The sequence below is a fragment of the Meleagris gallopavo genome, chromosome 1 (genome assembly GCF_905368555.1).
Source record: "Meleagris gallopavo chromosome 1, MGAL_WU_HG_1.1, whole genome shotgun sequence".
NCBI classification, from domain to species: Eukaryota; Metazoa; Chordata; class Aves; order Galliformes; family Phasianidae; genus Meleagris; species Meleagris gallopavo.
In genome coordinates, this window is record NC_139404.1 from 107,537,199 (window position 1) to 107,552,924 (window position 15,726).

The 15,726-nt window shown below is 40.5% G+C and overlaps 1 protein-coding gene across 1 annotated transcript in view; it reads left to right on the top strand.

Moving 5' to 3' along the window:
• The window catches only part of ABCG1 (ATP binding cassette subfamily G member 1), a 58,592-nt gene that overhangs the window by 397 nt on the left and 42,469 nt on the right, over positions 1-15,726 (top strand). Inside the window, exon 2 of the mRNA XM_010724548.4 lies at positions 2,739-2,982. Within this exon, the coding sequence (XP_010722850.2) occupies positions 2,739-2,982 (244 nt within the window). The remainder of the gene's footprint in view (positions 1-2,738; positions 2,983-15,726) is intronic.

Consider the following 15,726-nt stretch of genomic DNA (forward strand, 5'->3'; position numbering starts at 1 on the left):
AGGGCGGGGGGTGACCGTCGGCGCGGGGCGGCTGTGGGCTGGGGGTTGGTGGGGCAGCCCCTCGGCGGCGGCAGCAGCTGTAAGGACGGCGGAGTTTGACCGGCAGTTACCTCTGGGCTTGAGCTGCTGAAGGGGATTAGGGGCTTCTGCGGGCGTTCTCCGATGGTTCTCAAAACAGATTTGCGGGAGGACCGTAACCTCTCCGGGTCTTTGCATAATAGCATCGGCTTGGTGCGTAACGGCCTCGGTTTGATGAGAGAGGGAAGTTGTTTGCAGAGCGTTGGGGACCGTTTCGCTGCCGTGCCTGGTAAACACCAGCAAGCGGTTGAGCGCTGTACGGGAAGCTGAGGAATACAACGGCGTGAGCTCAGCTGCGATGTAAGGCTGTCTTTCAGTACAAATGCTATTTCTGTCTGTTCGAGACGGACAACGGTTTGATGTCTGCACACATCGCCGCGTCATTGGAGCAGCGAGCATCTTGTTTGTGTTTGTAGATGTACGGAAGTGTGCCTAAAGAATCACTGTGCAGGGCTGCGGCTCCATGAACTGGCAGAGCCCACCTGACGGTCAGCGGGATTCATTTGTCCCAGCCCTCTGGGGTAGTGTCCCCCAAAGAGGCTGGCATGTGTCCTAAGGGCTGGACAGGTTGTGTCATGGTCTGCTGTAAGCAGATGCTCCAATCCACCCAGAGACCAAAACGGTTTGCTCAGTATCCCAGGAATACAAGTCTCTGGCTTCCTACTCCCAGCAGGTTGAAGTTGTCTGGCAAGCATGTTTCTTTTTGGATCAAAATAAGCTGGAGGAGTCCTCACTGTCCCTTGAGTTCTCAAGGTGACCTGCTCATTGAGGGCTACTTTTTGGATATTGTCTCTGACACATGAAAGCATTCAGTAGGTTCTGTGAACCAAGCAGTCAGAGAGTTTCAAAGTTAAGCCTTGAAAACATTCAGGAAAGAATATTATTAACACACCATCTAATTATTTTTTAAAGGAAGAGGGAGGTCCCCTTGCTTTAATGACTCAAGTCTAAGATGTTTCACATTACGCTTGTTTTGTTCAAATTCTGTGCCATTACAGTCAACTCTTTAAGAAATCAGGAGTAAGTGTTACTGGATACCTAACCTCTTAGTCACTTGAGAGCATAATTAAAGTTGTTCACTTGAGAAAGTGTGGTGAGCAGATTGGATTTTTACATCTAGAACCAAGAAGAATTGGAAGACTGCGGTCTACTGGTTTTGTAGGACTGTGCTTTAGGGTTTTTCATCAGCATTCATAATAAGTGACTGATCTGGAAAGCACTGCTTTTACCATATAAATGGGGAGACCATTCTCCATAATAGAGAGGATGACAGTGGCACAGTGGAAATGTATCGACTTCTGAAGTGGCAGTGTGACTTAGTTGCTTTGGAGGGTGAATAGAAGTTGACAGTGGCATGACCTACAGCTCCTTGTTGAGAGTGTTCAAGACTGGCACCTTTGAAAGAAGCGTAGCATATCTGCTTTTTTCAGAGATATCTTTGGAATGATGTAGGCTGTTGGATAGGGGTGACAGGATGGAAAGCCTAGGCCATAAGCCAGCTATGGAATTACTTTCTGATACAGATCTGCATTAAAAACATTAGGTGTTTTAGTAGACAACTGCACAGATGTTACACGCGACATGATGTTACGTACTTATGATAAAGGACATCCTCTGAACTGTTCAAAATTCTGTTCAGCTGAAGAAGATTCCTGGTTGTTTTCCTTTAGGCTTTGGATGTACCCTGTTGATACTGATGCAAGGTGCTCATGTGGGTAAAAGGAATAGAAGAAGTTCAGATTTTGTGTGTGTAAACTAGAAAGAAGAGCAGGCTGCAGGCTGCTGGTATGCTCAGCAGAGGAGAGGAAGGAGCCTCAGTCCAAAGAATGCCAAGTGGAATTGCACTGAGTGCTACGCTGGGCAAAGAGGCAAGAGGCTGTGAGCTGAGAGCACTGACCTTGCAGTGTCAGCAGTGCTAGTACTGGAACAGGGTTTAGTATGTTTATGTAGCTGATAAGATTTCCATTAGGGATTGCTGTCAAATAAGGAAAGATTTTGGATGGAAATCTTTGTGCTTTCCTCTTGTAGTGCTGTTGCAGAGTCTCCAGAACTATTGCTGCATGAGCAGATAAGGCAGAAAACAGCACATTTCAAAATTTTCAGAAATATAACTTGTACAGTTTCACATTTACAGATGTGTGTTCTGATCTGAAGGGATAAGTCTTGGAGTTTTTGAGCGGCTATCTTTTGACATTTCTGCACAAAAAAACTTCCTTCATTCTTCAACTCTGTCCCAGTACAAACCCTGGGATTAGAGCAACTAGAACTCAATTCTTGGAAGGAATACAATGTGACTGTACTTAGAAATTGCATTCTTCTGCTGTATTATTCTGGTCCAAGATCTATTCACTTCTGAAGGTAGATACTGATGTGCTGTTTGTAGCTTTTGAGAGGAAACTAGTGCCAGAGGAACTGTCTTTTGTATGCAGGCTCTTTTATGCCTCTTCTATGAAGACACTGGTGGAACAAATAAAAGGTGGCTTTTTTGTTGTTGTTGTTGTTGTTTTGTTTTGTTTTGTTTTTCACCTTTCAGCATACTTTTCTGGATTATGTGGTTGGATTTTACTTTTAAATAATAATAATTCTTATGCAGAAGGTTTTGAAATGTGTTCCCGAACAAAAGCATGTGAACTTTGCTTTTTCTTCAACTTTCTCTCTAGAACGCCAGCAATTCTGCCTGTACTATGGTCGAGCCAAAGTCAGTGTGTGTTTCAGTGGATGAAGTGGTCTCAAATGGCACAGATAACCAAGACATTCGACTGATGAATGGACACTTGAAAAAAGTGGACAATACTCTGACAGAAGCTCACCGTTTCTCATACCTACCACGCAGACCAGCTGTAAACATTGAGTTTAAAGAACTGTCCTACTCTGTCCAAGAAGGGCCATGGTGGAGGAAGAAAGGTGAGGAAAAGTAATATTTTAGCAACTATGCAAATGTTATTGCCTATGTGGATAGTCGTTGTAGCTGAAATGAGTCTGTTGTGGGTTAGTGAAGCAAAGCAAGTAAGGGAAACATGTTTTCACACTGCTTTTTACTTGGGTTCTTAATATATCAAACTCCTAAGAGTATGGAGATAAATAGTTCCCTCTAAATAAAAAAAAAAAACAAAAACAAAAACAAAACAAAAAACACAAAAAACAAAACATAAAGAACAAAGACTAGAAAATGTATTATGGCTGAAGAGAACATAAAGAAGCTGCTGCAGGACTGATTGGAAGCCCAGGTGCAGCATTTGTCACAGCTCTGGAAGCAGACACCACTTTGTTTTGAGGAACATGGAGGCAACAGGGAACTTCTCTGTGCTTTGAGAAACAGGAAATTCTGCAGCTTATTTAACTGTTTGCTTCCCAGTTCTAAAGTATCTGAAGTATGTACTGTACTTCTATGCTGCCAGTCATCTGTTCTGTGATTTTGCCTGTTTATATGCTGTTAGAGCATGCGGTAGCTTAAAGACAGAGGTTGGGGGAGTGTTTTTTTTGTTTGTTTTTACTTCTACACTAAGGTTTTGTCAAATATTTTTAAGTACTCTTTAAGAACAGTAAGCATTTAAGAAGGCATTTGAAAGCAAGATGATTATTCTCTTAAAACATTGTGCTTGGAAATCAGTGCCATGGGCTGTAGGATTGTCAGCTCTTCCAAGACTCTGGCTTTTCTCAGGGATCTTTAAGTTTACAATTTCTTTTAACTGATGAAATTGCTGGCTGTTGCTAGGACTAACTCCTGAGCTTTAGCCAAGTACGGGGATGCTATTTTGCTAGTTGATTTGCCAGTCAATACATGGCACAGAGTTCTCAGCCTGCAACACAAGGCACATCAAAACAGTATGGACATTGGATGCATGTCAAGAAATTGAAGCATTACCACTTTCTTTTCACAATACAGTTTTCCTTATAGTTCTGAGACATTGCTTCCAGTGCTGAAATATTGATGGGAGTTGGGAGGGCATATTCAACTCTGGTCTTTATATACTTTTGGTCTCTTACAGTTTTGAAAGGTGGGTGTGAAGTATTTCTGTCCTTTTTCATCTGCTTTGCATTCATTCTTTTTATACTTTCATCTGCTTTGTTGTAGCCATGTGTTTTCAGGGCAGTTTTGTGTGTGTGTGTATAAGTGTGTGACTAGTCATCTTTCTGACAGGAAAACTAGGTCATGAAGTAAATTCCTCCAAGTGAAAAGAAGGAAGCCCAAAAGAAATTACTGAAATATTAAGGAAAGTTTTGTGTGCTAAGTGACATAATTGCTCTTCCTTAAGGAATTCTCTCTTAGTAATCTAAACTGGTACAGTTGTGTGCTTTAGTTATTTTTAAATGATAAGACCCTGCCAGTGTGGTGCTTGACTGAGCCATACTAGGTACCTGCACTTGCTTTGAATCTGCAAGTCCACTAGCTTAGAGGTTCCACTTGAAATTGTTTCACAAAGTACATTGCTGCTGACTGGAAATTTTGACATTATCACAACACCGAGGCTTTAAATGTAGAGAAATGTGTGATATGAAAAACACTGTGCTGTGGCCACGGAAGTGGTTCCATATCTGAATAGCCTAAGCATACAGTTAATCATTTGCTGAAGGAGGTGAAAACTTGTGGCTTTAATTTTTTTTTTTTTTCCAACATAAAAACTGTATGTTTGCACACATATTCTATAATTATGTAGTAAGGTTGCATGTAGTATTTGGCTTGGCAACAACTTTCATGTATTTAAAACTATTTTTCATCTTATTAGAATAAACTCAAATTTTGAAGTTCTTTTTCCCCCAAGAAATGAAACTATGCCAGATTATATTGCATAGGATTTAAAAACTTGAGGATTTTAACTGGACCTCTTTCTCTACTAGCCAAAAATGGTCAAGAAGTTCCAAACCAGAAACTGCTGTCCACGTTTGTTGACATATCTGAGGCTGACTTGGCTTGAACCAAACAGCACATCCCAATGAAATATCTTGCTGCTAAAAAGGACCAGTTGTGGCATTTGGCTGTAGGGCACGAATGACTGTTAGACAGGGATTCTCCAGCTTCTGGGTATCTATGAGCAGGAGTTCTTATTCTTTACTCCTCACTTGGCTTGCACCTTGTATGTCTTTCCTTGGATCACTAAGGTCAGCTGCTGAGTGGTTGTGAGAAATGCTGTCTGTCAGCAGGTCTTGGCACTCTTCTGCTGACCAGGGATCTAAAAGATCTGGGGGGAGTTTATTCAGCCAACCTGAATACAAGCCAAAGAGTACTTTCACTGCAAGTAAGGCAAATAACGTAATGAGCTACGTTTTGAAGGATGTGGCCAGGAGGTGGAGAGAATTTATCTTTCTCTAGTTAATATTAGTGAGAGCACAACAGGAACATTGCATCTGGTTTGCGCCCTCCAGTTCAACAGAGGTAGTGGGAGGTTGGGAAGGGTCTATCAGAGAAGTGAAAAATTGGCTGGGGACGTATGAAGAGAGACTGAGGAAGCTGCTCTTGTTTGGTTGAGTGAAGGGAAAGCTGGGGGATTATCTTGTGGTTTACAACTACTCAAAGGGCAGCTCTAAAGACACTGGAGCCAAATTCCTGTAGGTATTGCCAGCTGACATACTGCATTTTTGATAGCTTACAGTGGATGTTAGGAAATATGTTTTCTCCTGTAGAGAAATGCAGTTCTGGGACAATCCACTCAGATGGTATAGTGTCTCCATGGTGGGGGGTTTAGAAGATTGGGCTGGGCAGAGCCAAAGCTGGCATGATCTGGTGTTGGTGAGTATCATGCTTTGGGCAGAAGGCTAGGTTAGATCTCCAGAGGTCCCTTCCAAGCAACACTTCTATGATTCACTGAGTTACTAACCAGACTACGGAAACCTAGAAAGAAACTTTCTTCTTACTCCAGGAATTGACCCAGTGTATTGATTTTAGTAGAGAAGGTTTTCCAAAAGCAAAATAGAAGACTGAAAAAGGAATTGCCTAAGTATTCTTAAATGAAGTATTCTTAAATTCTCAAAATATTAGGTTCGGGAGATGGGTAATGTTTTACCCTCAGATGCTGGTGACTCTTTTAGATCTGCATTCAACTGGGATTCCCTGTGTGAAACGGATTTCTTGTTGTCAAGAAGTGAGATGTTTAAATTGACCAATACCATCTAGTCCAACTGTCCTCCTGCCGCCAATATTTCTCCACTAGGCAAAAGGTAAAAAGTCCAGTGTTGGAAATCCATCTGATTAAAAAAAACGAAGCAAACAAATCAACCAGAAAAACCAAACAACAGTAAGCTTGTATGTACAAGCTTAAAAAAAAAAAAAAAAAAGAAGAAAAAACAGAAGATGTATCTTAGTTCATACTGTTCTTTGGTGCTCTTCATAGCAGTAAGCGACAAGGGATGCCATTCTAAAAATGGCCTTTTAAACTAATGGTGTTTCTATTCTGAGATCAAGCTTGACAAAAAATCTGCTATTTCCACACTTTTTTTCCGAAACTGTGATGAATTAGTGAAAACCTTTCAGTAAGTGTTGGATCACAAAGGGAGAAGTATAGTTTGCTCTGAAAGACAATTTATGTTAATATGTTGGAGAGGAATTCAACTAAAAAGCAACAGTAAGGAAAAATGTACTCCCCTCAGCGAGAATGGTATTGTAAAGTACTGTTAAGGTTAGACTATAAATTAACAAAAGGAGGACTTGTGAATAATTCTGCCATTGTGTTCTGTACTTTGCTGTATCATTCAGAGAGTTAAACTAATGATTTGTAATATCATTTACTTTTCATTAAAAGCACAAAGAAGGTGAAGTTGCTTGTCAACAGTAAAAAAAAAAAAAAGCAACTAATTATGACATATTAGTCTTCAAATTAGAATTCTTCATTAATTTGTGTCTCGGCCTTAACATGCTCAATTTATCTACTAAATCTCATTTTCTCTTTAAAAACAAGAAAGTGCATTTTCATTCTCAGAATTATCTGATAAATGCATCTTGCTACAAAAAAAGCTTGTTCCACTTGCTTTAGTGAATTTTCATTAAACTCATAGTAAAGATTTGGTTGCCGCTAAGCCTGATTGATTCACGGTATAATTCTACTTGAAGTCAGTGGTGTTAACAGGAATGAATCTGGCAAGTGAGTGCTTGATCAAAGAAGCTGTATTTGCCCCATTCGGTTCAGTAAGACTTCTTATCAATATGGGACTTTGGAAAATGCTGCAAAGATAAAATTTTCAGAAGGTTTCACATAGCTTAGGAATTCCTCACATAGGAATTACTCAACCGGTAGGATGAATTTGTTTTGAATGAAAGAGACTGATAAATGACTTGATCCAGATCTTTTGAGGTTAAGGATCATAGCCTAACACTCTCTTCCAGAACCAGAAATGACTCACTCTTTGATTCCAGTCTTTGTTCTAGCATGTTGCTAAAGTCTCCTGCAGGTCAGCAAGATTCAAGATTTTCATAAGATACCTCCAGGACCGCTGGAGCAGATACTTTGTTTTATAAGTTTAAGATGAACTGGCAAAGCAAGAGAAAGGAAAATTCAGCACTCAAAGAAAGAATAGAACTGCTTAGTCCTAGAATGCCTTCTCTTTTAGGAAGAGGGAGCGAGCTGATTCAGAGGGGGAAAGCACTCTGAGATCACATGTGGGCTTCTTAAATGAGGAAATGCAATGTCACAGTGCTTCAGAGCAAACCATGCTCAAAATTTCACTGTCTTACCAGCTGTGACTGTGCCTCTTACCTTGGCTTCCGAACTACCTGCTTAAACTGTATTCCAGATTGAAAATGCAGCTTAGAATACAAACTACAGAAACATGTATTGAGGCGTAGGTTTTAAACGTAGGACTGCCTGAAAACTGTTTGCAAGAGGATTTTATGGAAGAGTCACTGCCTTAGCTTTCTACTGCTGTTGTTGTGAGCACCATAAAGTAATGTGAATAGGATGAGTGATTTCAGTGTAGAATTATGGATGGTCCCAAATAAATGTGGGGAAGGCACAATAAATAGCTTGCAGTCTTCTGTCTTGCTGTAATTTTTTCAGTGCTATATTGATTCTACATGCACACACAAAAAAAGACATTTATCCTTTTGTTTCTAGATGTTTTTGCCACAATGTAGGAATTTATCATTTCTACGTAATTTGAATGTGTCTGGGAAGAAAATAGTAATAAATTGGCTGTTAAAACTTCACAGGAACTTGGGAATTCATTTTTTTTTTTTTTTAGTACTTGTCAGTATTCATGGTTAATTAGGCAATGGTATAGTTGGAAATTTCTCCATTGTTATTTTGAGAAATGTAGTGACTCATTTGTACAGCCTCGGGATGGAGGTGCTGGTAGGGTTTGATCTCTAGTAACCTCTCAGGGAAGGGGTTCCAGCCAGTCAAGCTGCAATCTGGTCTACTTATGGAGTGGATTAGCAGCAACAGAAATTCATGCTCAGCAGAAAAAAACATCGTTCTGCTCTTCTGGGGTTGTTGCAATAGCTCAGAACACAGGAAAATGAGTAGCTTGAGAGGTCCTGTATTTTCTTAGAAGATTACGACTTCATAACTTTGAGATGGAGCACATGAAACATGCAGAGGAGGTTTGCCTGTGAGAGGAGGGAGGTGAAGGACGATGTTTATTCTGAATGGCTCCACAGCATCCAGTGGGGAAATATGGAATATTTGGCGGGTTGCTCGGCATTCGTGAAAGGCACTGAATGTGTCCACCATAGTCTGAGATGGTGTCATCAGAACAGCTGATACTGATATTTTAGCTGAGAGGTCTGTGCATTATGTTAATATTGATCTCTGAGTAAGATGGAAACGTGACCCACTGTCAGATCCTCAGCACAGATTGGCTTTTTCTGATTCTCTCTGGTGCTCTGCTATGAATTTGTTCTGCTACGTGTACTCTTGTGCGCTCAGGCTGACCTGTTTCTTTTTATTAAGCTAGATTTTCTTTTTTTGCTGCATCTTTGCAGCGACTTCATTTAAACGATCCCCCCTCTCGGAGATATCCAAGGACCCGAAAGATAAAGGGAAGAGGGGGGGGCGAGGGAAGGGGTGGGATTTGCCCTAAATTATTTGCTAATCCTTGCCAGAGGAGTCGGAAAAAGCCTGTCCTCATCCCCAGCAGGTGCACTGCAGTAGAGGTGCCGCATGCCCGGGCTGCCAGGCTCGCGGTTACTGGCGGTCAGTGCACGGCAGTAACCCCGGCTCTGATGCTCCAGCGCCAGGAGCGGGTCCTGGTTGGCTGTTCCATGTGCTGTTGCTAAGAGGAGAGGAAGAGATGAGCGGTAAAGAGCATACAAAAAAAAAAAAAAAAAAAAAAAAAAGAAGAAGAAAAACCAAAACCGACAAAAAAAAAAAAAAAAAACCGTTTGCAAGAGGGGGATTTTTTGTTTCTCGCCTTTCTCCAACAGATGGGTTGCATTGTTTTCTCTGGTTTTGCCTGTTTTGTCTGAGAGCGTGGTTTCATCTCAGGGAGCAGAATGTGTGCAAATTAGGATCCATATGTTAGAACAAATAAACAAGTTAAACTGGTTGAAATGAGCTATGATGCTAGTAAGAGCTCTTCAACAAAATGTTTTGTGGATTCTTTTTCAATTACTTAAAATATTAGTGAAATTAATGAAAACAAAACATGACTTCTAACAGGATTTCTAAATTCACTTTTCAGCCTCGATAAAATTGTGCAGTTTCTCTTATATCACTTAAGCTGTCTCAGCATGTTAAAAATACATTGACAAGTCATTGTTACTGGAATAATTCACTGCATTTTATTAATAGATTTATAATAATTCTTAGCAGCATCATCTTGCACGCCGTATGAAATAGGGGTTACTAGGGTCAAATCTTGGTCAGCCTATTTGTCTGATTGTTCTACTGCTTTCCAGACAAGAATGACATTCCTTCAGCAGTGGTTGCACTGAAGTATTAGGATTACTTATTTTCCTTCATACAAAGCCCATGGTTATTGCTGTAGGATTTCCTCCTATACATGTCTGAGCTTGATTCAGTGAGTCTTGATCACGGAGTTATTGTATGAGTAAAACAGTTTTTTTTTCTTTTTTTTTTTGTTCTGTTTTTCTTTTTTCATTTTTCCATGTTGTTTATTAAAACTAAACATTACTATGACCTCACTGTTTTTCACACTACCTAGTGTTTTACTGTGATACATTTTTTTAATTGCTGTTTTGAAAACCTGTGGCCAAGAAAGGAAGTTTTAGAGAGAGATTAGTTAAGACATTTCAGAGTTTATATGCAAGGAAAGTGGTGATGGCAGTGGTGATGGGCTGCTAGGAGTTTTAGCTGCAGTCTCCACTGTCTCCGTCTCACAGAGAGTGTGTGTTGGGGGCTAGCTGTAACTCACCCTGACAGTTCTCCACTGCAACCCTCTTTATATTTAGCAAGGTCTGATGAAGTGCTTTGCTGTCCCCTGCCCATATTCAGATCTCTTGCTCAAGGTATTGAGAAAGCATGCACCATCTGAAGACATGGCGTGTAGCTGCGCCGTGTTGATAATGTCATAGCAAACCATAGACTGGAATATGGATATAATTTTTTTGCACAGTGATGTTTCAAAGTAGAGTTTGGTCATAGTCTGAAGGTGTATCCAAACAAAGATTAGGTAAATACCGGTTTGCAGTTGAAGACTTTGGTCATTAGATGGTTGGTCAGGGTTCTTATGGCCTCAATAAGAGGGAAGATAAATTAAAAAAAAAAATAAAAATCACACCAACCAAGAACAGAAGCTAGTGCAAGCGTGAAAATGTTTTTGAGTCTGTTTTTACATCTGTGTTCACATGTTGTTTTGGAAAGTGCCCTTCTGTAAGCCCACAGCGTCTAAACTTACTTTCGTACTAAGACAGATCTTTTATTCTCAGAGGATTTAAGATCTCAGAGTTCAGCTCTGTATTCTCTAAGAAATTAATTCCCTCAAGCTTCCCTGTAGCATTCTTCTACATAAACTCACTGGCTTTGGGAAGATAGAGTTCAGGAAACATGATACTACTCAAAATGTGGCACTAGTCTGGATGGTCTTATGCCTCAAAACTTGTGTGGCTTTATACTCTCACTGCATGTAGGGACAGAAGTCTAACATTTTGGCAAAAAGATAGCTTGGGAATTTAAGTCAGTTTGCTGTTGCGCAAAGTCAGAGAAGGTGCAACTGATCCCATGTCCATTCTCTGACAGTAGGCAAAGGTAAGTATTTTGGGAAGAATGTGAAAATATTCCCTGGGTTCTTGCAACTGACAGCTCTTTGTGGATTTTTCTTTTATTCATGTGCACACAGAACCTAAGCAGACTTCTGTTCATGCTGTCACTGTGCTGCTTGCCTCCTTTTTAAGATCATTTAGGAGTAAGGTGAACTATCCATATCTCAGTACAGATTCCCTGAAACTCAGGGGTAGACTTTCTCCATTGATTGACTACTGACTCCTCTTGTTTCCTATTGCTTTATCTGCTTTTTCATTTATTTGAGAGCCATCCATGTACCTTTTTGTCACGTTCACTATTTAATAACTTTAATAAAAAACCTAGTTGAAACTTTCATGTGATATTTATATAGTATGACAAAATGGACTTTTTTTTTTTTTTTTTTTTTTTGAGGTATTACTTCCAAAAGACATCACATGCAGTCATGCAATTTTTGCATCAGAGACTTCTGCTTGAGTTTTGCCTTTTTATCTATCAGAAGCACTGGGACAGTAGCAAGCTGAGATGTTAGGTTCAGATTGCCTGCTTACTGTGCCAGCTAGGCTATGAACCTAGAAGCTGCCAGTTTCTGCTTAACTCCATCAGCATAGAGCACAGCAAAACTAGCAGCCCTTACTTAGATTGTACCGTGTGGAAAATTGAGTTCTCTTAGTAACATCGTCATCTTCTGGATAGCAAAGTGTGCCTTCACTAGGAAGCAGAAAGACTAGGGTTTCCAAATTCTTCCAAATGTAATTGTTTTTTTGCCAATTTTCAACGGTATGAAAAGAAGTTAAAGTTTAATAAAATATGTGTTGAAGAATTAGTGCTCCTTTTCAACCAATTCTTTAACATGTTCATCTCCAAAACAGTATTTTAATCTGATGGAAATGGATTGTGGAACTTAGATAGAAGGGCAAGAAATTTCAGTTGTTTTCAGTAACTGTTTGAATCTCAGTAGCTTCCTATAAGCAAGTGTTCATGTATATTGCATTTATTCCTCAACTTACTATTAGGAGGCCTACTGAAATATCCCACCAGTGGTAATAAAAAAATATAAGTAAATTGACAATTACTCCCTTGTGAACTGTATGCTTTGGTGCAGACATTTGAGATTATTTGACCTTTGGTTACTTCCTCTTTTTAGAAAATAATATTTTAGAATGAATATTTGATAAAGAATGTAAGAGAGAGACACTTGTGCTATGCTAGTATCTGTAGAATAAGGACAAAATAATTCCTCCTAGGAAGCGATATGGCTATAGACTTACACTGCATTGTGACTTTAGTCATGCTGTGGAAACTTTTTTAGCTGAGTTTCCTGATTGGACTTTCTTGTCACTGCTAGGCTTGTATTCTCATCTGCAGTTCGTTTAGGCTGTTGGTTTTGATGAGAGAAACAGATGCAATTTGAAGACTTAATTCTCTTTGGAAAGGATAGGGATGAAGTAGTCCAAATTGTTAACAGAAAGAAGTACGTGGAATTACGTAATAGTCAAACTGAGTTAACCACTTCTTTGCTCATCATTCCTTATGTACATGTTCCAAAGAAAAATAAAGGACAGAGACCTTGGCTTTACAAATGATTTACCATATGCCTCTCATCTAGCATCTACACCCTAAATCTTCTGTGTAAGAATCATATTTCTTCCTGCTTTGCAGGTTTAGAATAATAACAAATGCTGTTTATAGTTGCAATACATCTGCTACTGCAGCAGGGAGAAGATGGAGCATGCCGTGGTTAGGTTCTGAGGTAGATGAGAATGAGACCTTATCTCTGTCTTGCGCTGATCTTCAGAGAGTGAGTTTTCATACTGGTCAGGAAAAGAAAGGAAACAAAGAAGCTAGTTAATACCAAAAAACAAAACAAAACAAACAACAACAACAACAACAAACTTGAGGGTTTTATTACTCTCGTTAAGCAATAGAATTAAATTCTGCGCTTCTGCATCTCTTTTGTGCTTGAGGAAGTGCTCCAGTGGTTGAGGCTACACTAGCACAGGGTGGCTAGTATAATTTTTTTAATCATGATCCAGTTGTTATCTTGAGTGCTTCAGAAATTAAATGCTCAAATTGCACAGGCATAACAGGGCTAGAATTGGTAAATGAGTGCATTTAAAAGGATGGGGACTGAAGTTAAATGCTTTGTTCATAGAGTAAGAAAAGTTATTTTACCTGGATCAGAAAAACAGTAATTTCAGCCAACTTACTGAATATGACTGTCAAGGCCCAACTGCCTAAATACCATTTGAGACCCATAAAACCCTCTGTGGGTGTCCATCTGTGAGTGAGCTCTACTTCCTTTTCCATTCAGAGAGGTGAATGTTGTAGACCAGCAGGAGAGAAATCTGAGATCTTGAAAAATAAGGAAAAATGCAGAGGGATACATCTTTGCTCAGCACTCCATGATAAGTTACTCTTTGGATTTTGTTTTTGACCATGAATCTTGCAGAATTACTTGAAGGAGAATTTGCCCCAGAGGAAGAAATTAACAGTAAGTAAATGCTAAGCATACAGATGCTGGATCAGAGATTAGGAGAAGAGCTCACTGAGAGCAGCCCTGCAGAGAAGAACTTGGGAATCCTGATGGATGAAAAACTAGTCATTAGCCAGCAGTGTGCGCTTGCATCCCAGAAGGCCAACCTGGCCTGGGCTGGATCAAAAGAGGAGTGGCCAACAGGGAGAGAGAGGTGATTGTCCCCTTCTACTCTGCCCTTGTAAGGCCCCATCTGGAGTACTGTGCCCAAGCCTGGCATCCTCAGTACGAGAGGGATGCAGAACCTTTGGAACAGGCTCAGAAGCAAACCACAGATTGTCAGAGGGCTGGAGCCCCTCCCCTGTGAAGAAAACTTCAGGGAGCCAGGCTCGTTCATCTTGTAGATAGAAGGCTCCAGGGAGACCTCACAATGGCCTTCCAGTACTTGATGGAAGCTTACAAGGAGAGGGACCAACTTCTTATCTGATCTTATAGAGGCAGATGAAGGGGAAATGGCCTTCAACTAAAAGAGGATAGATTTAAGTTAGATGTTAGGAAGAAATTTTTTACTCAGAGGATGGTGAAGCACTGGAACAAATCATGTGGAGAGGTTGTGAACAATCCATTTCTGAAGGTATTCAAGGGCAGGTTGGATCGGCCCTGTACAGCCTGATAGTGATTGGCAACCCCACCCATGGCACAGGGATTGGAGCTTGATGATCTTTAAGGTACCCTCCAACCTAAGCCATTCTATAATTCTGTGATATGATTCTGTGACCTTACTGAAAACCAGGTGGGTCAGATTGATTTTTCGATCAGAAATGCAAGTTTCTTGTAAGAAATCTGCAAGAATTTTTCATTTTGATGATTGCAAAACAAGACTATTAGTCATATCCAAGTCTGGTGGAGCTTTGGAAATGAAGGGGATTTATTCTTCCTGCCCCAGTCCAATGGCTACATGGCAGCCTTGTTCCTGTATTTACAGATCCATGTAGTAAGGAGTCAGGACATGTATTCCATTGGGCACACAAACATGTCCATATATGCATTGCAAGCAGCCAGTCATATGGACCTGCACAAAGACAAAAGTGCCTCTGCTCCACCCACATACATGCAGGTGGCACATGCAAACATACCATACATAGATGGCTTGCTGCATTTCATCCGCACTAGCTGATCGGGATTGAAGTCTGCTTGTGGGTTACATACACACAGAGCAGATCTCCCGACTGGTTTTGGACACTGTTAGTGCAACAGCTGGTCCATACTCCTTTAGTTGTTACTGCCTGGACCTACAAGCCCTCAATTTTGCAACTTCTTGTTCCTATGGTTGGTAAGTAGAAGAGGTTTGTATGCCAATAAGCTCTTCTTGGTTTTTGGTAGGGTTCAGGCACACAGGCTCATAAGAGAGAGTGCATCCACACGGGGTAATTGGGAATGGGATTTAATAACGGTACAGGTTAGACTGCAGTGGTTAGGTGCAGAGCTCAATCAGACAAGCATGATGAGCAGCTGCATATTCACATGGATCTGGCCTCATAAATCCCTTTACCTACCCCATTTTTCCTGATCTTAGATCATCTCTGTGCTTGATCCCTTCCTTTCCCTGCCTTTGGTGATTGATTCCTCCCAAACATCCTGTGATAAATTTTGCTTACTCTCCTTTGTAATTCTCCCATAACCATCCCATAGATCATTTTGCACTAATCCACATTTCTCTTCCCTCTGCATGGCAGGGCAAGTCCTATTCCCCTCGAGGGAGAGTCCCCCCATTGGTGCATCATAGTAGGCCAGTGCTCCAGTCCTTTTCCTTCAAGAGTCTTAAAAGTGGTTGATACTGTTGGCTATTGGTATGGCTGCTGCACCTGTTGGTCATCCGAGTCTTGGATTTTTATGTTCAATGTGACAATTTTTAGATCTGCTTGGCTGATTTGACTTTGCTAAGTCTTTTATTGAAAAATAGATGATATTGTGTCTGGCCAGTAGCTTGTTTTAAGTCCATAGAAAATTAATTTGTGATTCAAATCATCATTGCGTTGT